Below are 27210 nucleotides of genomic sequence, written 5' to 3'. Positions count from 1 at the left end.
AAAACTCCAGCAGCGCCGCTGTGTCTGATCCACTCATACCAGCACAACACACACTAACACACCACCACCATAGCAGTGTCACTGCAGTGCTGGGAATGATTCACCACCTAAATAATACCTGCTCTGTGGTGGTCCTGTGGGGTCCTGACCATTGAAGAGGCAAAAAATGTATGTAAAGAAACAGATGGACTACAGTCAGTAATTGTAGAAGTGCTTCTATATGGTAAGTGGAGCTACAGTGTATCACAAAAGTGAGTACACCCCTCACATTTCTGCAAATATTTCATTATATCTTTTCATGGGACAACACTATAGACATGAAACTTGGATATAACTTAGAGTAGTCAGTGTACAGCTTGTATAGCAGTGTAGATTTACTGTCTTCTGAAAATAACTCAACACACAGCCATTAATGTCTAAATAGCTGGCAACATAAGTGAGTACACCCCACAGTGAACATGTCCAAATTGTGCCCAAATGTGTCGTTGTCCCTCCCTGGTGTCATGTGTCAAGGTCCCAGGTGTAAATGGGGAGCAGGGCTGTTTAATTTGGTATTTTGGGTACAATTCTCTCATACTGGCCACTGGATATTCAACATGGCACCTCATGGCAAAGAACTCTCTGAGGATGTGAGAAATAGAATTGTTGCTCTCCACAAAGATGGCCTGGGCTATAAGAAGATTGCTAACACCCTGAAACTGAGCTACAGCATGGTGGCCAAGGTCATACAGCAGTTTTCCAGGACAGGTTCCACTCGGAACAGGCTTCGCCAGGGTCGACCAAAGAAGTCGAGTCCACGTGTTCGGCGTCATATCCAGAGGTTGGCTTTAAAAAATAGACACATGAGTGCTGCCAGCATTGCTGCAGAGGTTGAAGACGTGGGAGGTCAGCCTGTCAGTGCTCAGACCATACGCCGCACACTGCATCAACTCGGTCTGCATGGTCGTCATCCCAGAAGGAAGCTGACGCACAAGAAAGCCCGCAAACAGTTTGCTGAAGACAAGCAGTCCAAGAACATGGATTACTGGAATGCCCTGTGGTCTGACGAGACCAAGATAAACTTGTTTGGCTCAGATGGTGTCCAGCATGTGTGGCGGCGCCCTGGTGAGAAGTACCAAGACAACTGTATCTTGCCTACAGTCAAGCATGGTGGTGGTAGCATCATGGTCTTGGGCTGCATGAGTGTTGCTGGCACTGGGGAGCTGCGGTTCATTGAGGGAAACATGAATTCCAACATGTACTGTGACATTCTGAAACAGAGCATGATCCCCTCCCTTCGAAAACTGGGCCTCATGGCAGTTTTCCAACAGGATAACGACCCCAAACACAACCTCCAAGATGACAACTGCCTTGCTGAGGAAGCTGAAGGCAAAGGTGATGGACTAAACCCAATTGAGCACCTGTGGCGCATCCTCAAGTGGAAGGTGGAGGAGTTCAAGGTGTCTAACATCCACCAGCTCCGTGATGTCATCATGGAGGAGTGGAAGAGGATTCCAGTAGCAACCTGTGCAGCTCTGGTGAATTCCATGCCCAGGAGGGTTAAGGCAGTGCTGGATAATAATGGTGGTCACACAAAATATTGACACTTTGGGCACAATTTGGACATGTTCACTGTGGGGTGTACTCACTTATGTTGCCAGCCATTTAGACATTAATGGCTGTGTGTTGAGTTATTTTCAGAAGACAGTAAATCTACACTGCTATACAAGTTGTACACTGACTACTCTAAGTTATATCCAAGTTTTATTTCTATAGTGTTGTCCCATGAAAAGATATAATGAAATATTTGCAGAAATGTGAGGGGTGTACTCACTTTTGTGATACACTGTATATACATATATGGGACAGTGTATTGTCTTTATTTAGCTTAAAAATGTAATATTCAAGTGTCCAGGTGGCGAATAACGGCTCTGCAACCGGTCAACTGGGCGCCATGTAGTGGACACAATAGGCAGTGCCTGCAGCAGACAAAATTGGGTGGGTGAGGTTTTTAAATGCTGTGCAAGGACTCTGGTTAGCAGAGGCGCCTGTGCTGAAGTGGATGAGCCTCATGTGGGAATCCGGGCGAAAAAGAAGGGGTTGAGGGACTGCACACGCTTTGGAAGGGGCGTGGAGCAGGCAGATATATACCCCCCTTGAGCGCAATTGGGATCCCCAGCAGTGGAAGACTAATTGGCTACGCTAGATAAGGAGGAAAAAGGGAGAAAATACATAAAGAAATAGAACAAAAGTAGTATTCAATTAAAATAACCTGACTAATAAAAATTAGTGAGGGGGGAAAAAAGCTGTGCAGCGGTTGCTGTACAACACTTGCCATAAAAATCGTGTTCAGTGTTTTTTTTTTTAGTACTTGTAGTCCTCTTCAGGCAGTAAACCCCAAAGAAACTTGTTAACCTGTTTATAGCTACCTGGACAGCAAGTCAAACAATAGAAGGAAAAAGCAGCAGAGGAAAAACAAGAGGCTTAAGTGGAACTGATCCAAGCTTTTATCCAATTAGGACCAGAGCCCAAGGGCACTTTATCAGTGCAATTAGAGTCTGTGTCAACAAGGACCATGTACCCTCTCATCCCCTCCGTCTATCACACCCTCACACGTGCACAATTACAACCACGGCAGGATGAGTGAGAGGCTTCATGAAGTTACTGAAAATGAAAGTTGACAGTAAGAATAGGAAAAATTGTGTGTGTGTGTGTGACTTGAATATGCTACTGGTGTCTAACAAAATTATCTTACTGTTCATTATGCTTCACTATTACCTTATTACACAAACCTCTGTCTGTATGATGAAGAGGGTGTCAAATGCTTTGCACACCACCTCATTCAGGACCTCTTAACAGGTCACTATACCATAATACTCTCACCACCACCACTTATATTCTTATATTAACTATTCAATTTTATACAACAGGTAGTTCCGACCTTACAATCTGATTGGTTGAGAAGCGTTCGAACTGTGCTGATATTCGTGATAACAGTCTTTTCACACCACAATGGTATTACTCCGCTGACGCGTTGCCAGTAACGACAAGCTTCATGCACACAAACGCGCATGCAGGCGACACAGCCTTTTTTTCCCGATCGCGTTTTAAATCCGTTATCTGATATACAATCTAGCGCACTGTGTAGGGAACATAAATCAATTGTCTAATATATTGTCTAGTGCACTATGTAGTGAACATGAATGCGTTATCTGATATACAATCTAGTGCACTATGTAGGGAACATTAATGTGTTTGTAACGCGAACAGTTAGCTTAATAGCCCAGTTAGCAGCTCCTAAAAGTTCTGTTCTCACCTACTGTATATCCTTTGGTGTGTGCAAGATGTTTTTGGTTTCTTTTTTTTTCTCTTCGGAGGTTCTTGACTTTTTGCAACTTGGGATGTTTGCTTTGTAGTGTTAAACTTCATATTCATTGTGGAACTACTTTTTGGCTGAAGGTATTGTCAATATTAAAGAATATTTATTATGAAATTCTTTGATTTATTTTCTTTCTTTATTTTGTAAAAACTGTTGTATAAAAGCAATAGAACACTTGAGGTTGTGTGTTATCGCGAATAACATCACGGCTGTGATTCGGTCGCAGGCACGAGCCAAAGGCGAGTGCCGTAGATCATCACAGCCGTGATGTTATTCGCGATAACACATGACCTCAAGTGTTCTATTGCTTAAGTATGTATCAGATCGTATGTCATCAGTAGGGCCCTACTACATTCATGGGAAATTGTGCTTCATTTTACAGACTTTGGTTGTAAAAAAATTTCACAGATTTCATTAATTTTTAAGAAAAGTGCTACATTTCATAACAGTCATTAAATTACGCTCATAAATTGAATGATGGAATAAATGGAAGCTACAATACACAGTACAGCACCTCCCTCTGTGCCCACAGAATTTGGTTGGGAGTTTTCCAAACTTTTGGAAGCCAGTTTTCAGCTGCTTTGGATAATCTGGACAAACTGACTAACCGATTGCTAACTAAATTGCCGTAGGACTGTTAGTGTAACAGACCTTTTTGTGGTGTAGTGTGCTGGCAATGTCTGATGTATGTGTTTACATAATGAGTGCATTTTGTCTCTTTGAGGATTCCATAATCAATGGGAAAGTGTGCTTCTCTACACACGTGATCATCTCTATGTAGTCTGCGCTGCAACTCAAAAGAACAATAGTTTACCTATGTACAGTTTATTTCTTACTTTATAAACTCAGCAAACTCTAAAGACACTCCGGTTACACTAGGACCGCCTCATAGTGCAAATGAAATTTAGAATTTCACAGCAAATTGCATATTACACGGGAAAAAGCTCATTTCATGGACGGTGACGCGATTTTCTTGGCCATGAATTAGGTAAGTCCTTAGGTACAGACAATAACCTGGAAATTGGTTTGTCCACTCTCCACAATTGCATAAATTATAAAGCTTTTTAAACCTAAGCCTCTATCCACCAATCAGGGTCCTTACACAGCGTTTGAAGACCCTACCCACATAGTCCGGTCATCACGCCCTAGCAGAACCGTGTCCGCTGCAGGCACTGCCAATTATGCCCGCTAGATGTCACCCAACCGACCGGTGGCAATGCCAAGTTTCAAACCGAGGAGTTCATAACCTCGGAGCTGGTGTGCTAGTGGAATATCCCGCTGTGCCTGGGCGCCAAAAAATTAATTTCTATTCTATTGTGAAACATCAGGTGTCTATATTCAACCCATTCAATAGTTAATAAGCTATGCTCTTATAAAACTATTATTCATTACAAAAAGTGAATACTTTGCTACTAGTGAGATAAAATAAATAAATAAATAAATATTATCTGAGGTTAAAACCATGGCATATAATTTAAATTGACATTATTCATTCCCTGTTTCAAGGTCAGACTCCTACATACACTGTCTCTGGTTTATACATATTAATTCTATTGAAGGTGCTTTATTAGCATGACAAATATTCACATTTTTATTGCCAAACTTCTGTACAGACTAAATAATAAATCAGAAAATAATTGCATAAAAAATGTACATTGATTTAACATTACCCAATAACATTCATAAATAGGCATAATATCACATAAACAAACAAAAACAACTAATATATAAAGTGTGTATATGTATGCGTGCAAAAGTATTTCTCTCTCTCTGTGTTTGTGTGTGAGTGTCTAGTCCAGTATTATGAAATAAAGGATATGGTCACTCCCTGTCCCTCACCTGGTGGTAGGTGCGAGTGTGCAGTTCTCTCTGTGCTCCCCCAGTAGGAAGGGCGGCCTGTCAGGGTTTGGGAGGTAATTAAAATTGGGGATAATTTTGCTGATTTTGGTTTTTAAAAAATTGGTTTAGTGAGCAGGGTCAACACACTCTCTGCTCTCGGGGAATACAGGACAATTGGTGTCGTCCCGTCTCGATGGCCAGGCTGTGTTTGCTGAGTCTGCACCTCATCAAGGTGTTTCTGAGTTTTGGATCAGATAAGATGCTGAGAGAATCTGCCACACTGTACTGTTAAGTTAGTTACTTTCTGTTAGTTACTGTCAGTTAGTTAGTTAATGGTAAAAGAGGCTCAGCCAAACCATAAGACATAAGTGCATCCCACAGCTACTGGAGGGTGCATGGAGGAGGATCCAAAGAGCAAACAAGACGATCGAGGTGGTCCCACAGATTCTCAATTAGGGGGCCAGGGCAGTAGTGTTGGTCATGCTCTTCCATCCAATGTCAGACATTTCTAGTCATGTGACATGTCGCATCGTCTTGCTGGAAGATCTCATCCACCCCAGGGTAGACAATTTTACCCATGGTACTTTCACCCATGACAGCAACGAGGGATATATGTGCAGACAGCCTATCGCACATCTTATATACCCACCAAGCCAGTTAATGAAACGTGACCTTCATGAGCTACGCACTGCCACCATCGAAAGTGAGATGAGAAGTGGTCATAATAATGTGACTCGATTGTGCATAATGCTGGTTTATGCTGATCTGCTCAGTCATGGAATCCCACTGCATAAAGTTCAAGAATAACTAAGAGTCAATGAGCCATTCAATATGATTCATTCTCCTGTCAATGTCTGTCTGAGGAGATTTGCTTGATTTAAGGTACCTGTTAGCAATGGCTGGGGCTGAAATAGCCAAATAAATTAGCTTGAAGGGATGTTCATATTTTGACATGCAGTTCAACTGACACAAATTCAAAGCCATGTGTGTGTTTGAACAAAAAATAAAAGACATTAAATTGTAATGAATGATTTATTAACTATTAAGTGCCGTCGAGTCATTCTGACTCCTGGCGACCATATTGATAGTGTTTCTCTAAAACATCCTTTTCTTTTGTTTAAGTCTTTAGGCCCTTTAATTGTACCCCTTCATCTTGTTGCTGGGCGTCCTCTTTCTAAATCACCTTCAACTCTTTTAAACATTAATTTACCAATGAATTGCATTGTTTGATAATTAAGGCCTACCTAATTCACGGCTGTGAAAATCGCATCACAAACTGTGAAATGTGCCTCACGTTTACATTTACATTTCCTGCATTTAGCAGACGCTCTTATCCAGAGCGACTTACAGAAGTGCTTCCATAGTAAATATTTCATTTCTTAAGTTTTAGTAAACAACAGTCGAAGAACACAAATCTGCTGAAACCTGTTAGAACCAAAGTTTTTATTTATTTATTTTTTTTGGAAATGGAAAAAATGTTAGTCAAGAGGTGATGAAGGTTTTTAATCGTTTTTTAAAGACAGCAAGAGACTCAGATGTTCGGACAGACAGAGAAAGTTCGTTCCACCACTTGGGTGCTAGAACAGAGAAGAGCCTTGATGCTCGTCTTCCTTTAGTCCTGGGTGGAGGATCAAGTCGAGCAAGACTAGTGGCTCGGAGGTTGCGTGGTACAGAGCGGGGTTTGATTAGACCACGAAGGTAGCTTGAGGCTGGTCCATTTTTGGCTTTGTAGGCAAGCATCAGTGTTTTAAACTGACTGCGTGCAGCTACAGGAAGCCAGTGAAGAGAACGCAGCAGTGGGGTGATGTGGCAGTGTTTGGGCTGGTTAAAAACCAGACGGGCAGCTGCATTTTGAATGAGCTGCAAGGGTTTAATAGTGGACATGGGAGCTCCTGCCAGGAGGGAGTTGCAGTAGTCCAACCGTGAGATTACAAGTGATTGCACCAGAATCTGGGTAGCTTCCCTGGAGAGAAATGGCCGAATCTTCCTGATGTTGTACAGGAGGAACCGGCACGATCTTGTTATGTTGGCTATATAAGGAGAGAAGGTCAGCTGGTCATCCAGGACAACACCAAGGCTTCGTACCTTATCAGATAGTCTACTGACGTTTACTGGTTGAGGCGGTCCTAGCAATTCTACGGCAATTCAGTTTGTCAAAATGTTCAAGATGTCAAAGTGTAAAGCAGCTAAAAACACTACTTAGCAACACTTAACTAAGCTTGGAAAATGTCCAATCAATTCTGTGGTCGCAGAGGGGGGCATGTCAAAACATGGACAAGAATTTTCGTCTTCGAGCACCATCACTGGATGTTCTAGGTTAACATTCAGCCGTTAAGGTAGGCTGTGCTGTGTAATAAAGCTTCCATTTATTCTATCATTCAATTTATGCGTTCAATTGAATGACTGCCATGAAATGTGGCACTTTTGTTAATGCATTAAAATCTGTGATTTTTTTAAAACAAGGTCCTTGAAATTAAGCACATTTTCCACAAATTTAGTAGAATATACAGGTATATACACCGATAAGCCATAACATTAAAACCACCTCCTTGTTTCTACACTCACTGTCCATGCTTTGTTAGCATGCTTTGTTAGCCCTCCTTTCATGCTGTTCTTCAATGGTCAGGACTCTCCCAGGACCACTACAGAGCAGGTATTATTTGGGTGGTGGATCAATAGCAATAGATGAGCGATCGTCTCTGACTTTACATCTACAAGGTGGACCAACTAGGTAGGAGTGTCTAATAGAGTGGACAGTGAGTGGACACGGTATTTAAAAACTCCAGCAGCGCTGCTGTGTCTGATCCACTCATACCAGCACAACACACGCTAACACACCACCACCATGTCAGTGTCACTGCAGTGCTGAAAATTATCCACCACCTAAATAATACCTGCCCTGTGGTGGTCCTGTGGGAGTCCTGACCATTAAAGAACAGGGTGACAGCAGGCTAAAAAGGTATGTAGAAAAACAGATGGACTACAGTCAGTAATTGTAGAACTACAAAGTGCTTCTATATGGTAAGTAAAGCTGATAAAATGGACAGTGAGTGTAGAAACAAAGTGGTGGTTTTAATGTTATGTCTGATCGGTGTATGGGTATAAATATAAATATAATATATATAAATTTGAGACAGTATGAGAAAGGCTCTTTCTTGTTGTATACAGTATAATGCCCATGGTATTGAAATAGTCATGATCAGGATTCCACATACCTCTGGCCATACAGTGTAGAAGTACTAAGCATGTAATCCTTGTTAAAGCAATTTTCCTGTCATAAAGTCAATCAGTTACTGCTCAGCATGCGTACAAAGTGTGCAAGCCCTCAGTCCAGAGCCACAGGTGTTGCATTATTATTCCGCAGGCCACAGTTGATATTTAAGAGAGGTGGGATTGTTTCAGAGATTTATTGGCTGTATTGATTTAGCATTTCCTTCCTACTACGAGGGCCAGCAGACTGGCGGCAGGCGGCACAGGACCGGGCTCCTACAGGAGGCACCTTCCGAAAGACAAGTTTAATGCATGTGCTTCATTGATCTGCTGGGTTAATGTGCAGCAGGGGCCTTGGAAAGGTCTGCTATCATTCATACGCCCAAAGCTGAATGGCTTCCATGCGGAGCTGTTCATGACAGCTCTGCTTAGCACTTACAGAACTAAATCTATATCACTCTTGCTTGACCCTGGCACCACTGCTTGGGTTCAGCATGAGAGCGCGGAGATAGCTCAAGACTCCCTAAGGGTGCCTTCTAACCCTCTTTGCTCCTCTCTTTGCACTCTGTTTCTATTGAAGCATGAATGTTGCCATTATTCATCTGAAAAAGATCCTAAAAAAAGCTCAGGGGTAAAATGGAAATTAATGAAAAAGTTAAGAGGATATAAGTGAGGAATGCATGACACAGCTGAAATCCAACATACATCCTTAATATTCTTATATCAAAGTGTCAGGATTTACCAATACAACACATCTTGATGCATCTTATGAGTCATTGGTATCTCTGTGAGTTCTGGGCTACTGAAGGATTAAGGCTTCTAATCCCAGTCTTGTCAAGCAATCAATAATAGGCCTTTGGGCATTAACCCTCTCAGACCCGGAGCTGAGATTACACAAAAATAAACAAACAAACAAATAAATAAATAAAAAACAAATAATAATAATAATAACAAATAATAATAAAAACAAATAGAAATGAGATAAATAAAATAATACATTATTATTATTATTATTATTATATTTTTAATTTATTTTATTTTATTTATTTTTAATTGTGCTGCACGTGTATGCATTTTTCAACAAGACAATGCAAAACCATATGATGCACACATTACAAAGGCTGCGGAAGAAGAGGGTACGGGTACTGGACTGGCCTGCCTGCAGTCCTGACCTGTTCCCAGTAGAGAATGTGTGGAGAATTTTGAAACGAAAAATGCGACAATGACGACCCCGTACTGTTGCACATCTTAAAACGTGTTTGCAGGAAGAATGGGACAAAATAAAACCTGAAACACTAAATCACTTGGTCTCCTCGGTGCCAAAACATCTTTTAAGTGTGGTGAAAAGGAATGGCAATATTACAAAGTGATAAATGCTTTACTGTCCCAACTTTTTTTGGAAAGTGTTGCAGGCTTAAAAATAATAATAATAATAATAATAATAATAATATAATAATAATAATAATAAATTAAAAAACAAGATAAATAAATAAAATAAAAAATAAAAAAACAAATAATAATAATAATAATAATAAATAAAAAAATAAGATAAATTAATAAAATAAAAATATTGATAATAAAATATTATTATTAATAATAATAATAAAAAATTAATAATAATAATAATAATTGGCACCTTGTCACTGGATAAATGACAATTTTAAACACAGGAGAACAAACAGTAAACAAAAATTAAAATACATTTAACTGTAATTAATTCATTCATTTATTTATTTATTAAGTGATGTCAAGTCTTTCTGAGTCATGGTGACCATATTGATAGTGTTTCTCTAGAACAGGGGTGTCAAACTCACGGCCCGCGGGCCATATCCGACCCTCCACGTCATTTTATGTGGCCCGCGAGAGCTTAAACGACTGTACGATTGTTGTGATGGTTCGAGTCGTTACAGAGACGCACTTATAATTTAATGGGACTCCTGCGCCTTTAAGCCTTTAACTGTTGACATCGTAGTCATGGCAACTAACTTTAACCTTCGCTGAGAAGCCATGTGACTTGTACGGCAAAAGAACGCAGGTAGTAATGTAAACAATAATAATAAATATAAATAATTATCTTGCAGTATAATACCAAAGCATCGTCTGTAAGTAGTGGCGTTTATATTCTCAGTTGTTTGTAAATGTTTAGTGAGTATAGCACAGCGTTTTAGTTACAAATTTACCGTAATTAAATACAATTGTTACCATTACTATAGCAGTTAGTATCTTTACACAAAACTCGTTAGCGCTATTTTACGTTTGGTTAAATCTCATATTGTACCAGATGTAACACTTGACTACAGCTGTGTGCTTTTACTGTATTAAGTTGCTTATTATTTTTATTTTTATTGTTTGTATTTTTACTTCATTCTGGTGCACACAGTGTATCACACAGCTGGAAAGTAAATAAACCGACTGTATTCTGAAGGGAGCTGTCAGTCTGTCTGTCTGTCTGTCTGTCTGTCTGTCTGTCTAGCTGAGCAAGGGGGATAAACTATTAGTGAGGGCAGAACAATTGTCTTAAAATACACTGTAAAATCCTACATTAACTGCATCTCTCAAAATGCAGGCTGATTTTGTGACCTGCAAAGTGACACATCCCGCCAGTAGATGATGTTAAGAAATATTTACACATAATCCCAAAATGTACAAGAAGATAAGTAAGAAAATTAAGCAGAAGGAGGAAATTTAATGAAAATGAAAACAAGTTTGTGCTTCAGGAAGAGAAAATGGTGCGTCTTTTGTGTTATAAAGCTGTGTCTGTGGTAAAGGAGGACAATATAAATGCAGAATTTAGCCTCCAAGAAAAACAACAGACTGCAATCACAGCAGGATACGTTACAATCGGCCCTTTGAGGGCCACAATAATGCTGATGTGGCCCTCGGTGAAAATGAGTTTGACACCCCTGCTCTAGAACATCCTTTTCTTTTGTTTAAGTCTTTTTAGTGTTTTGTTCATAATCCTTTTAATTGTACCCCTTCATCTTTTTGCGTGCCGTCCTCTTCCTCAATCACCTTTAACTCTTCCAAGCATTATTGTCTTTACCAATGAATTGCTTTGTCTAGTAATGTGTCCAGTAATTTTTATCATTATTTTCTCAGCACCGAGTGGGTTGTAAATTAATGTTATGCAGTAATTCAAAGCTGCCAGCATGCCACCGTCTAGCCCTTACACATGGTCCTTAAACATGGTTTTTAGGCCTCAGTAATATAATATTGTGAATAATGAGAACATGATAGATGTGTCTGCCTTGGCACCTTGGCACTTGATAAATGACCCAACATTATGAGCAGTCTTTTACTGGCTGGAACATATACACTAGAAATAAAAGCTTAAGTCCACATACCAACTGACGACATATTCAATACACACTAAAAGAAAAATAAGCATCTGCACACTGGAGCATGAGCTTGTTGAACATACACTATATTGCCAAAAGTATTTACTCACCCATCCAAATCATTGAATTCAGGTGTTCCAGTCACTTCCACTGCCACAAGTGTATAAAACCAAGCACCTAGACATGCAGACTGCTTCTACGAGCGAATACTTTTGGCAGTATATTGTATTTCAAAACCATGTGACTGTAACAATCTCTGCTTTTTAGAAAATGCTTAATACTCTGGGCTATCAGTTGAAAGACGCGGGTTTAACTCCCAGATCTGTTAAGTAGCCACTGCTGGGTCTTGTGCTTTCACCCTAGCTTTTCAAATATATATATATACAGTATATAGTCCAGCAGTGACAGTGAGGTGTTTAAAAACTCCATCAGCATTGCTGTGTCTGAACTACGCATACCAGCACAACACACACTAACACACCACCACCATGTCATTGTCACTGCAGTGCTGACAAATAATACCTGCTCTGTGGTGGTCCTGGGAGAGTCCTGACCATTAAAGAACAGCATGAAAGGGGACTAACAAAGCATGCAGAGAAACAGATGGACTACAGTCAGTAATTGTAGAACTACAAAGTGCTTCTATATGGTAAGTGGAGCTGATAAAATGGACAGTGAGTGTAAAAACAAGGAGGTGGTTTTAATGTTATGGCTGATCGGTGTATATATATTCCATTATTTATATAGACTTTTTTCTTTAACAGTGTTCAGTGGGGTTCTGCAGGCCGTTATATTTGGTTCCTCTAAACCAGGGGTTTTCCAACCGTACCTGTTGGGGGGGAGTGCCTGACCAGGGGGCGTGGCATTACAAGATTTTTTTACTTCTAAAACTAAAGCAATTTATTTTTCACCCACAGTAGACATATTTGATTAATCTCACTGACCACGCACATTTAATGTTATCCAGTTCAGTCTGAAAAAAACCTTAAAAATAGGGCTAACAGTGAAGGTAAACCGGTGAAAAAAGCAACGACGTGTGTGTGTGTCTTTAAGAGAGATGCTCTGTTCACAGTATCGATATAAGTGATTCAGGAGTTGATTCATTTTAAGCGAAGCGTACGTTTCTTTTCTCAGTCATCTCTCCGTTTTTTCTGTTATTAATGAATGCTGCGGTTATAAATAAACACCAGCTACTACAGAACATTTTGTGTGACTCGCTTACCTTAAAAAGCTCAGGTTTAATTAAATTGCTATTACCACAGAGCGGTAACCGAGTCAGACTCGTTCTGCCTGTGGTGCTAAAAGTTTTCTGTCAGTCGAAGCAGATTATCCTGAACCAATGAATTTAGTAACTGATGTACTTTTGCCTCTGCTTGGCTCTGTGAAGTAACGTTTTCTGCTCATACAGTGTATCACAAAAGTGAGTACACCCCTCACATTTCTGCAGATATTTAAGTATATCTTTTCATGGGACAACACTGACAAAATGACACTTTGACACAATGAAAAGTAGTCTGTGTGCAGCTTATATAACAGTGTAAATTTATTCTTCCCTCAAAATAACTCAATATGCAGCCATTAATGTCTAAACCACCGGCAACAAAAGTGAGTACACCCCTTAGTGAAAGTTCCTGAAGTGTCAATATTTTGTGTGGCCACCATTATTTCTTAGAACTGCCTTAACTCTCCTGGGCATGGAGTTTACCAGAGCTTCACAGGTTGCCACTGGAATGCTTTTCCACTCCTCCATGACGACATCACGGAGCTGGCGGATATTCGAGACTTTGCGCTCCTCCACCTTCCGCTTGAGGATGCCCCAAAGATGTTCTATTGGGTTTAGGTCTGGAGACATGCTTGGCCAGTCCATCACCTTTACCCTCAGCCTCTTCAATAAAGCAGTGGTCGTCTTAGAGGTGTGTTTGGGGTCATTATCATGCTGGAACACTGCCCTGCGACCCAGTTTCCGGAGGGAGGGGATCATTCTCTGCTTCAGTATTTCACAGTACATATTGGAGTTCATGTGTCCCTCAATGAAATGTAACTCCCCAACACCTGCTGCACTCATGCAGCCCCAGACCATGGCATTCCCACCACCATGCTTGACTGTAGGCATGACACACTTATCTTTGTACTCCTCACCTGATTGCTGCCACACATGCTTGAGACCATCTGAACCAAACAAATGAATCTTGGTCTCATCAGACCATAGGACATGGTTCCAGTAATCCATGTCCTTTGTTGACATGTCTTCAGCAAACTGTTTGTGGGCTTTCTTGTGTAGAGACTTCAGAAGAGGCTTCCTTCTGGGGTGACAGCCATGCAGACCAATTTGATGTAGTGTGCGGCGTATGGTCTGAGCACTGACAGGCTGACCCCCCACCTTTTCAATCTCTGCAGCAATGCTGACAGCACTCCTGCGCCTATCTTTCAAAGACAGCAGTTGGATGTGACGCTGAGCACGTGCACTCAGCTTCTTTGGACGACAAACGCGAGGTCTGTTCTGAGTGGACCCTGCTCTTTTAAAACGCTGAATGATCTTGGCCACTGTGCTGCAGCTCAGTTTCAGGGTGTTGGCATCTTCTTGTAGCCTTGGCCATCTTCATGTAGCGCAACAATTCGTCTTTTAAGATCCTCAGAGAGTTCTTTGCCATGAGGTGCCATGTTGGAACTTTCAGTGACCAGTATGAGAGAGTGTGAGAGCTGTACTACTAAATTGAACACACCTGCTCCCTATGCACACCTGAGACCTAGTAACACTAACAAATCACATGACATTTTGGAGGGAAAATGACAAGCAGTGCTCAATTTGGACATTTAGGGGTGTAGTCTCTTAGGGGTGTACTCACTTTTGTTGCCGGTGGTTTAGACATTAATGGCTGTATTTTGAGTTATTTTGAGGGAAGAATAAATTTACACTGTTATATAAGCTGCACACAGACTACTTTTCATTGTGTCAAAGTGTCATTTTGTCAGTGTTGTCCCATGAAAAGATATACTTAAATATCTGCAGAAATGTGAGAGGTGTACTCACTTTTGTGATACACTGTATGTACATCAAAACCAAGAACCGCTTACGATTTACCAAAGTGAACCAAGAATTTCTATAACGTGCTCATAGAATCGGCTCAGATGGGATCGGACTGTATTATCTTTTTGAAGTAATGTTTGCAATCAGCAAAATTGCATCGTATGTATGATGTGCACAGCGTTAATTATGTTATTTTAGGTTGTCAAGAGCTTTCGCAATGGTTTCTGTGCAATGGTTGACGAAGGTGGGGTGGGGGGGGTTGAGGCGCAAGTTCGCGGTTGGCACACGAAGGGGGGCGCATGTCCAAAAAGGTTGAAAACCCCTGCTCTAAACCAGGGGTGCCCAATATGTTGATCGTGATCTACCAGTCGATCGATCAGAGCACACTGGTGGATCGCCCCTCATTCAAACAGGTCAACGTGATTGAAGTGAAATGTGGCCACTGTTTCTTAATTTGCAGTCTGTTACCATAGCTACGCCTCAGCCTGCCTGAAGCATCGCTGATCTCGAAAGTTTTTATTTATCAGTAGCCAGTTTGCATCATTTTTGTATTTTTTCTTTTGTAACCTACACTGTTTGTGAAGATGAGTGCCCAACCAAGCACGAAGAAACCAAAAACAATTCTATTCGGGCAGGAACACTGCAAAGGCGGCTGTTTCGTTCATACGTGGAAGAAGCTGATGGCGAAATTTTTACGCTACAATCTGACATTCATATAAAGTAAAGGGCCTCTGCTGGACAATTTTGGAACTTGCTGGCTGAGAAAAACAAATGCAAACATATAAAAATGTGCCACGTATTTGACAGCATTTTGGGATCAACCTACTTGTGTGAATCAGCCTTTTCAACATGAAAATAATTGAGTCTAAATATCGGTCCACGCTTACTGATGAACACTTGGAAGTCTGCTTGAGAATTGGCATCAGCAGTTACGGTCCAGACTACATAAACCTGACTCACACACACTCAGTTTAAATCATCAGTATAAGGTTAGTGTGATTTTTCAGTCACTTGCCTAGTAAAGCTGAATATCAATATAGGAACTGAAGCACATTTAAAAGAGCTTTAATGCTTTTTTGAGAAATTATAAGGCAAAGTAGATCGCAATGACCTGTCAACTGAAGTAGCAGATCTCAAGCCACAAAAGTAAGGGCACCCATGCTCTAAACTAAATTTGCCAAACTGACCCTGCTGTGTGCAGAGAAGCACAGTCATGCAGAAATAAACCTCCACAAACGTTTGCCAAAAGGTTGATTAAATTGACAATTGATTAAATACACCTTTTAGCAATGTGTTTTGCGCATATGATACTAAAAACACTATACCCACAGTAAAATGTTGAGGTGGAAGCATTTTATGGAGCTGCTTACCTGTAAAACCGCTACAAAAATTTGAGTGTCCACCAGAATGGTCATCTTAATTTTGTGGAACTGAGCACTTTCCAAGAGAAATCATTCAACAGTGAACTCCATTGGTACAAAAAGATAGTGATATCTATTAGGGCTGAACGATATTGGAAAAAACTGACATTGCGATATTAAAAAAATTATATATTGCGATATTTAAAAAATTATATATTGCGATATAAAAAAAAATATTAATAATATTAATAATGCATGTATCTTACTCTAAATAAGGGGCTCATATGTGAAAAAAGGTGGTGCCTACAAGGGATACAAAAGATTATGACAAGCTACATCTTTGTACTCTGAAGAAAGCTTCAATATCATAAGAGGGAATTAACAGGATTGACAAAATGGGTCATTTAATATTTTATTTCACAATCAAAACCTCTTCAAGTAGTAAACATTATTTAAAAAAAAAAAACTATACAAACAAAAGAGCAGCTACACACCTGTTCAAAATCCGAGATGCCTTAGTTACTAAGCTCACTACTGAGGCATCTTAATATTTCAATGTTATTTTGACTCAAGAACGAGTGAGAATCGGAAGCGTCCTTAGTGATGAAGGCAATCCCAGAATTCATTGCGGCATCTCTTCTCTCACAGAAAAATAAACATGACTGACGGTGCGGACAAAGTTATTTTCAAACGTAAATAAATAATTATTGATTTTTAACGAGTTGTTTTTATTTGCAAGTTTGGGCTTGTCAGCAAATGTAACAGTTTTCTGTACACGAATCGAGATGTTATAATGACATGTTAGCGCTGTCCCACCTCATTCTATTGGTTTTAATGGCAAGATGCTAAATGCTAAACGCCAAACCCGATGGAATTGCTAAGTAGCGCGTTCGCATAACCTGCCTTATAAAAGTTAATGACTTATTAGAATCCTCTCCACTGAGGCAGCTGCATGTGTAGGTAGTAAGACAGCAAGGCAGCTCACTAGGTTTTCGAACACTCTGGTAGATATGTCATGGAAAATGAGAACGGTGTGAATTTTCGTTTTGTGTCAAGCAGCAAAAAAGTTGTAGTGACGTATTTGATTTAATTTGCATTAAGTGACATTGCACGTCCTGCGATGTGACTATTGCGCATGCACACATCGCGATGACGATGCTGATCTGATATATCGTGCAGCCCTAATATTATATCACGATATAACTCCTAATTTCGGTCAATACGATATAATTCCGATATCGATATGAATAACACAAATGTCAGAAAAACTGTCAAAAACACCAAAATTGGATGGCTGTACCTGCAAACCTCTTTTCTGGTTTCTGGCAAGAAATACAAGCTGAATACACCACTGAATTAGTCCTTCATCTCTTATCAGCTATTTTGTCTGCTTCTTTTTCAACTGTGGACAGTGGCAAAGCCAGACAATTTCCATAGGGGTGGCCAGACTGAGACCATTGCTCACACAGGGGTGGCACAGAAACTGTCTGATACCTTATTTTTGTATGTGGCTAGTAGCTGTTGATCTAGTAGTGTTTTGGTCACTCACTCATTTACCTATGGCAGTGAGAGCCATGTAGAATTACATCAAGCCTAGCATAATAAGCTTTTTATTTTTTCTCATTTTCCCTGTGAAAAACTAAAATATAGCCTATAACCTTAACAGAATTTCAAAGATATTCCTTTGCATTACTTGATCATTTGATTGCAAACTTGTGTGTACTGATGAGACTCATCTGAACCCCAGAACATGCTAGTGTGAATGCATGGAAAACAAATTTTAATTTTCTTTCAAGAATATGATACATTCTGACCAACACTATTAAGCCAAATCAGCCGTGAAAATTGACTTTACTTTTAATAGCCTTCTACAATGCTGGGGCTTCTTAAAACTGAATATTCTCTTTTCAATAGAAGTGTTATTTAAATGCTATTAAATTGTTTTTGAGGAGGAAAACCGCCCAATCTGACAACAGTGGAACGCGAATATCCCGTTGGTGCCTTTAGCGCGCCACAACTAATAAGAAGTAATATTAATAACTGGTATTAGTACTCAGTACTAGTACTTTTTCTGTAATTGTGTTGGTGGTTGACGTTTATGTTGAGTGTGTAACTGCACTGTTTTGATGGAGAACTACTCGCTTGAGGTGCGCTGTTGAATTGCTTCCCTGTGGGAACACCTGTGAGCAAAAATGCTTCCGCAAAAAAGTAACACGGGCAAAGCGCACTGACGTAATGCATATCGATCGAATTTGTTTAAAAATCATATCACCGTTATTGAAACATTTTCTATCGCGATATATATCGATATCGAATTATTGTCCAGCACTACCTAATATCTATACATATCATAAAGCAGAACAAAAAGAATAGCTATGCATTAAGTACCAATATCACACAGCAGATCTGCTCCACATACCAGACTTTTTTACCAGCACAGTTTTTTTACGCAAATGCCCCTCCTGACGCAACACTCTTATTTATAGGGGTTTTTGGTCTGTTGGTCATGGATTCTGTAAAGTTGGTTTGAGACAATGTAGATTGTAAAACGCGCTATACAAATAAATTTGACTTGACTTATTTCTGTCCCAGCTTGGAACCGGTATTGAGAGTGCACTGACAAGTGTCACAGTGTCACTTAAAACAGTCTGCTGCTCCATCAAGAAATGCAAACTGAAACTCTATTACGTTAAGAGAAATCCATACAGCTTTCTGTCTAGATTTTTTATTCTATTGGCAGCTCCAGTATTTAGGGGTCATCATAGCAAATCTGCTCCACATACCAGACTTCCTGACACAACGCTCTTATTTCTGTCCGAGCTTGGAACCGGCATTGAGAGTGCACTGACAAGTGTGCCTCCCAATGGCTGGGCTGTTTCAGTCATTCCCCTCCTCAGACATTAACCAGTTATGTCCATGCAGAGGCTAGACTGGCCAATAGCACCGCTAAGATGAAAACGTGGATCCTCAGCCCTCTGCAGTAGTGGGCTAGCATGCCAAATGGGTGCCAAAATACTGCTTACCCTGTGCTTTAACCATAGCTTACAAAGCTTACAAACAAGCAATGTAAATGTATGTTTCATATATATATATACATATACATACAGTTAGTCTTCGAGTTACGGCGGACTCAACATACGGCGTTTCGTGGTTACGTCGCCATCTCCTATAAATTTATTAAGAAAGTCTTGTTCCGTCATTCCAATGTACGCCGTTTGAGACGTAAAAACAAAGTTTGAACGGGAACTAGTTGGTTAAGTAAAGTTAAGGAATTGGGTTTTTTTTTTTTCTTTTTTTTTTTTTAGTTTTACTGTTTCACTTCATTGCTGTACTGTGCATGTGCTCCATATGAGTGACGTAGATGCTTATGTATATGGGTTACAACTTACGGCAAAAATCGAGTTACGTCGCATCCATAGGAACGGATCTCCGACGTAAGTCGAGGACCTCCTGTATTTTTTAACAGTGTTCAGCGGGGTTGTGCAGGCTGCTGAATTTGGATAAACCAGGGGTGTCCAATACGTCGATCGCAACATTCAAACAGGTCAACGTCACTGACATGAAATGTGGCCACTGTTTCTTTAATTTGCAGTCTGTTACCATAGCTACGCCTCAGCTCGCCTAAGGTAACGCTAATCTAGAAAGTTTTCATACATCAGTAGCCAGTTTGCGCCAATTTTATTTTTTTGTAACCTACACCGTTTGTGAAGATGAGCGCACAACCAAGCACTTTACTGCTGCAACACCAGAATACCCGATAAGTGCTGTTTGCATACTTTATTATTATTATTATTTTTTTTTTTACTTATCTTGTGTAATGTTTATGCTTTATAAATACATATTATCATAGGGAAATGTGTCAAAATCTGCATATTTTTGAATAATCATAATAATAATAATCATTGAATAAAACTTAATAACTAAAAACTATTAACACAGCATAGCAGTGTCCTGGCATTTTTATTGCATTATTAATACACGCATTTCCACCTATTCATTCATCAATAGATTCATTAAACACCCACTTTCATAGGATGACAGCGAGCCATGGAATATCTGTGATGTATCGTTTTCCAATTAATTCTATTTCAGTTTGATGGCATGTTCGATAACTAGAGGAATGGTTTGTTCAAATTAGTTTCAATTAAAAGGATTTAACGGAAATAAAATCTTAAATAAATGAGGCTGAAGTTTGTAGGAGACACTACAGAAAAGCAGTGTAACAAGAAGATCAGGTACATTGTACAGAGTGAAGAAAGTAAGTTAACACCCATATAAAATGAAAACGGTTTGCCAGATGGTGATCCAATTTTATAACACCAACACTTTTATAATATACGCCACCTTCCAAATACTGTGTTGGTCCACCTTTTGCTGCCAAAACAGTCCCGCAACTGTGATGCACTTAAGCAATAGAACACGAGAGGCAGTGTGTTATCGCGAATAACATCACGGCTGTGATGATCTACGGCACTCGCCTTCGGCTCTTGCCTGCGACCGAATCACAGCCGTAATGTTATTCGCGATAACACATGACCTCAAGTGTTCTATTGCTTTTATACAACAGTTTTTACAAAATAAAGAAAGAAAATAAAATCAAAGAAGCCCTGAATTTCATAATAAATATGCTTTAATATTGACAATACCTTCCGCCAAAAAGTAGTTCCACAACGAATATAAAGTTTAACACTACAAAGCAAACATCCCAAGTTGCAAAAACTCATTTTAGGGAGGTAAGAACAAGAAGAAGAGGGCAAGAACCTCCGAAGGAAAAAAAAGAAATAAAAAAACCTCTCGTACACACCAAAGGATTATGGATGATAGAACTTCTAGGAGCTGCTAACTGGGCTATTAAGCTAACTGTTCGCGTTACAAACACAATGATGTTCCCTACATAGTGCACTAGATTGTGTATCAGATCACGGATATACGTTCCCTACATAGTGCACTAGATAGTGAATTAGACAATTGATTAATGGCAACGCGTCAGCGGAGTAATACAGTTATGGTGTGAAAAGACTGTGCTGTTATCACGAATATCAGCACAGTTCGAACGCTTCTGATTGTAAGGTCGGAACTAACTGTTGTATAATGTGTATTCTGACACCTTTCTATAAGAACCAGCATTAACTTCTTCAGCAATTTGAGCTGCAGTAGCTCGTCTGTTGGATCGGACCACACGGGCCAGCCTTCGCTCCCCACGTGCATCAGTGAGCGCTGGCCGCCCATGACCCTGTCGCCGGTTTACCACTGTTCCTTACTTGGACCACTTTTAAAAGATACTGACCACTGCAGGCCAGCTGCAGTTTTGGAGATGTGCTGACCCAGTTGTCTAGCCATCACAATTTGGTCCTTGTCAAACTCACTCAAATCCTTACGCTTGCCCGTTTTTCTGCTTCTAACATCAACTTTGAGGATGAAATGTTCACTTGCTGCCTAATATAGCCCACCTACTAACAGGTGCCGTGATGAAGAGATAATCAGTGTTATTCACTTCACCTGTCAGTGGTCATAATGTTATGCCTAGTCGGTATATTACGCAATTTGATTTCTTAGTGTTATTGATCCATAAAATAATAGTCGTGTTTATGTAGGAAACTTACTTAGGCAACTGTGTCCGTAATGCACCATGAAGTCAGCTCCCAGAGCCCGGGCAGTGAAGTCGTCCACACAGCAGGCCCCGTATGTCACATCACCCATTACCAAAGTGTCTGCTCCTGTAAACCTGACACACACATTTATACCAGTCAGTTAGTATATAGAAAGTCTACCTTAGACAACAGACTACAGCAGTTAGCAATACACCTGTCAGGAGAGCATTTATGCGGTCAGGCAGTGGCTTGCAACAGACATTGTGAATCATCCTAAACGTTATATTAGGGATGAGGCCAAAGCTCCGTACAGACCATTGTTTTACCATCACTTCATCCTTGTCAGGGTTGCAGTAAGTCTGGACCCTTCCTTTCCAGACACATAGGCAACCATGTCCTTATTACCCAACTGGCCGACAGCAACACTGGGGATTTGAACCCTGGGTCGCTGCGGTAGTGGGCTAATATACCATTGACATTAACATTTTCTGCATTTAGCAAACACCTTTATCCAAAGCGACTTACAGTAGTGTGACAGTACTGCATACGGTCTGAGCAATTGAGGGTTAAGGGCCTTGCTCAAGGGCCCAACAGAAGCAACCTGGCATTTACGGGGTTTGAACCAACAACCTTTTAACTACTAGTCCAGTACCTTAACCACAAGCCTACCACCACCACAGACACTACACAAACACACTCTGACACTACACAGGCAACCACAGACACTACACAATCACAGACACTACACAATCACACTCTGACACTACACAAACACTCTTACACTACACAAACACTCACACTACACACACACACACACAGACGCTACACAAACACACTCTGACACTACACAGGCAACCACAGACACTACACAATCACAGACACTACACAATCACACTCTGACACTACACAAACACTCTTACACTACACAAACACTCACACTACACACACACACACAGACACTACACAAACACACTCTGACACTACACAGACAACCACAGACACTACACAAACACACAGACACTACATAAACAACCACAGACACTACACAAACACACTCTGACACTACACAGACAACCAAAGACACTACACAAACACACTATGACACTACACAGACAACCACAGACACTACACAGACACTACACAGACACTACACAAACACAGACACTACACAAATAACCACAGACACTACACAACCACACACAAACACTGCACAAATAACCACAGACACTACACAACCACACACAAACACTGCACAAATAACCACAGACACTACACAAATAACCACATACACTACACAACCACACACAAACACTGCACAAATAAACAGACACTACACAAACACACTGACACTACACAGACAACCAGACATTACACAAACAACCACAGACACTATACAAACACACACTGACACTACACACATAACCACAGACACTACACAACCACACACAAACACTGCACAAATAAACAGACACTACACAAACACACACATACACTACACAAACACACACTGACACTACACAAACACACACTGACACTGCACAAACATCACAAACACTACACAACCACACACAGACACTACACAAACAGCCACAGACACTACACAAACAAACACACAGACACTATACAAACACACTCTGACACTGCACAAACACACACAGACACTACACAAACACACACAGACACTACACAAACAAACAACTGCCCACTGCACATCCCATTCAGGAACAAAAAGGAAACCATCCCTAAAGTGTTGCTAAGAAGATGAAAGTAATCCATTTATTTTACATAAGTGAAACCTTCAACACCAAAAATAATTTAAATAGATATTGCTGATTCCCATCCATCCCAACCATTTCTAGATCTAACTCATTCATCCTTCAGGACATCTGAGGCCAGCCATCACATGCTTTCTTACTACTATTTCTTCAGCATTACCAAGATTGTTTTATCTTTTTTAATTGGCTAGCGTCACTCTGGTCAGTAAGGAGAAGAATGCCATGTATTGCATTTTCAAAGTGGAATGCCATACCATGTTTTAATTAGACATTTTACCTTTTGAAGAAATTCCAAACATCAGTAGGCAGACAACATAATGCATCTAAATGTCTTCATGCAGTAGCCTACTTTGCTTCACTCTAGCCATAATCTATAATTTTCTGCAAGGGACACAATCATGTGTGTGTGTGTGTGTGTAGCACTGTACAAGTCCTAGGCCATCATTGGTTGATGTTTTCACAATAGAAATAGCATTTCTTAGTGAAAACAATAGGATAAAATGGCATGTATTTAGTTTACCACACACACACACACACACACACACACACACACACACACACACACACACACACACACACACACACACACACACACACACACTGCGGTGAAGAGGGTCCATTACACCAGGTTTGTGCAAGGCAAGCATGCCTTGCACACACACACACTTGCCTTGAGCATTACATGTTGTGTAAGATCATATACACATGTGCTAATTTGTATAAGACCAACTTTTAATCACTCAATTCAATTCAAAATGCCACAGATCATAGGATTTGACAGACATAAAATCACAGTTTTGCATTAGTAAGGCCACTCTTAAAGAGAAATCAGCAAATCAATGGGGGGGGGGGGGGGGGGGGGGGGGTTAGAAGGCCAAGGAAGTTTCGAAAAAAGATTTTTTGGACCATCTGATAGGAAACAGTTATTTGTTTGTATTGTATGCTTCTATTCACATGACATGATGACTAAACCCGTCAATGCAATCATTTATAGCGATGCCATACAGCTTTAGTTTATCGCACGAGTCCATAAGACTTGGTTGAAGTACTGGCGACGCAGACGCCAAGCGCATCGGTGGCGCACGTTCTTCTAAATAAATACAGTTACAGCCGTTTCAGCATCCCTATGCTAATAACAAACTGGTGCTGATGTGCAGGAGATTGGGGATTTCTTTATTTGTGCAACCAATACGAAAGTATAACTTTACCAAATCGTGAACATCCCTCATTTTAACACAAAGAGGTTGCCATGGCCATAATCTTTTGACTTTAATCTCGAAATCATTTCGACTTTAATCTTGAAATCATTGCGACTTCATTCTCGAAATCATTTCGACTTTAATCTCGAAATCATTTCGACTTTATTCTCGAAATCATTTTGACTTTATTCTCGAAATCATTTCGACTTTATTCTTGAAATCATTGCGACTTCAATCTCGAAATAATTTCGACTTTAATCTCGAAATCATTGCGACTTAAATAACGAAATCATTTCGACTTTAACCCCTTGGCTGTCCAGCCTATTTTTGTGCATTTTCCGTCTGAATGACATATCTAGTTTCTAAGGCTTTTCATTCAGAAAGTTTATAAGATGACACAAAATTTATACTTTAGTGTTACATAAAACCCTTTAAAGTAACAGAAAAAAAAAGCTAAATGCCATGATGACATTTTACCATGCTCAAATAATGATAGAAAAAGCATTAAAAGTAGGTTTTTTTTTGTTTTTTTTCATCCAAAGTTTCAGTGAGTGTAAGTAGGAATGCAGGTCTGCAATGCCATTACCAACACTTCCTGTGGCAAATGTTGTTTACTATCACCATCCCAAATGTTAAGCTTCTAACTAATTCTGATCTGGAGTTATTGAAGTTGGAGTAAAAGGAGGCCTCGCTGGTCTCCAAATGTCTCCCAAGCTTTCCAACTCAGAATAAACAGATTATACTGCAGACAAAATGTGTAAGATGAATTATTTATACTTTATAAAGTCATTATTTAAAACATTTGTGTGTTTTTGGCTCTAAAATTCTCCCACACTCTGTTAACGCAGCTGTAACGCACCCCTCCCCCATTCCTCCACAGCCCTCTGTAAAAACGCAACATTGTAGCACTGAGTGGAATGCGACCCAAACGACTCTTTTCAAACGAATTATTCATCGGAGTCAAATCAGGGAGCTGTGCTCTTATCTATGGTAAAGATTCATATGTTTTGCTCACTCTGAAAGGATCAATTTAATCACGCACGGAGACCACTTTGAATCAAAGATTCAGATGCTGATAAACAGCTTTTTACACCAATCAGAGCTTCCAAACGGGCGAGATTTTAGTTATTCCTCCAATCCAAAGCAAGATATGCTAATATTTTTTGCATTTCTCTAATGGGCATCACTTAGGTGAACTGGTGATGAAAAACTTTCTCTTCATGGGCTGTAAAGGTACGAATGACAGGCTAGCTACCAAATTAGCAGTTTCAGTAAAGTACTTCATTGGTTCAGAATTCTGAAGCACGTTTTTTTTCCTGAAAGCGAGTGATTGCGGTAAAATATGATTATGATGTGCCCAAAACAGTTTTGGATAAATCCAAGATGGCCACCATGAAAGAAAAACATTTATAAAAAAGTGGATTTTATCTCAAATGGAACCGCTAATGGATATAAATTTGGTCTCAGTTTGAACAAGACAACATAAGGTAGGCTGCTTTTCTGGTTTTATGCTACTGTGTGGTGGATCTGGGTCGCGGTGCTGCTGTTTACAGTGCGTTTTCATTTTGCCATCATTGGCAATGCATTATCAAATATTGAACTTTTCCGGGATATTTTTGATGCTCATTAATTTAAAGTAAAACGGACAGCAGAAATGTGATCGTGAGATTGTGCTGGTTTGTTTGGTATAAATATTGTCAATATTAATATAAGTACTGCCTTATAATAATACAAAATATAACACTGTACTTCTGTCACAATTTATCAGACCTACAATTTTTTACGTGTTTACGTTGCTAAAAGTAGAGATTTTTAGCTATTAAACGGTACCTTATTTACCAGCAAGGGATATGTTGATGATGAAAAACTTTAATCTCAGTACAATTGAACTTTAATCTCAAAATCATTTCGACTTTAATCTCGAAATAATTACTTTAATCTTGAAATAATTTCGACTCTAATCTCGCAATCATTGCGACTTTAACCTCGAAATAATTCAGACTTTAATATCAAAATCATTTCGACTTTAATCTCAAAATCATTGCGACTTTAATCTGGCAATCATTGCAACTTTAATCTCAAAATCATTTCAACTTTAATCTTGAAATCATTGCGACTTTAACCTCGAAATAATTCAGACTTTAATATCAAAATCATTTCGACTTTAATCTAAAAATCATTGCAACTTTAATTTTGCAATCATTGCGACTTTAATCTCGAAATAATTTCAACTTTAATCTCAAAATCATTGCGACTTTAATCTCAAAATAATTTTGACTTTAATCTCGAAATTATTGCGACTTTAATATAGAAATTATTTCGACTTTAATCTTGAAATTATTGCGACTTTAATATCGAAATTAATGCAACTTTAATATCAAAATTATTGCGACTTCAATCTCGAAAATATTGCGACTTTAATATCGAAATTATTTGACTTTAATCTCAAAATCATCGTGACTTTAATCTCGAAATAAAAAAAATAAAAAAAACATTTTTCTTTAAAGTGGC

The 27210-nt window shown here is 39.6% G+C and overlaps 1 protein-coding gene across 1 annotated transcript in view; it reads right to left on the bottom strand.

Moving 5' to 3' along the window:
- dph1 (diphthamide biosynthesis 1) overlaps positions 1–27210 on the bottom strand; it is a 252126-nt gene that overhangs the window by 76696 nt on the left and 148220 nt on the right. Inside the window, exon 4 of the mRNA XM_063016706.1 lies at positions 21738–21859. Coding sequence (XP_062872776.1) covers positions 21738–21859 — 122 coding nt within the window. The remainder of the gene's footprint in view (positions 1–21737; positions 21860–27210) is intronic.

This window comes from Trichomycterus rosablanca, chromosome 20 (genome assembly GCF_030014385.1).
Source record: "Trichomycterus rosablanca isolate fTriRos1 chromosome 20, fTriRos1.hap1, whole genome shotgun sequence".
In the NCBI taxonomy this organism is placed as follows: domain Eukaryota; kingdom Metazoa; phylum Chordata; class Actinopteri; order Siluriformes; family Trichomycteridae; genus Trichomycterus; species Trichomycterus rosablanca.
Note: the sequence above shows the minus strand (reverse complement) of the source record. Positions and strands in the feature narration are given on the sequence as shown.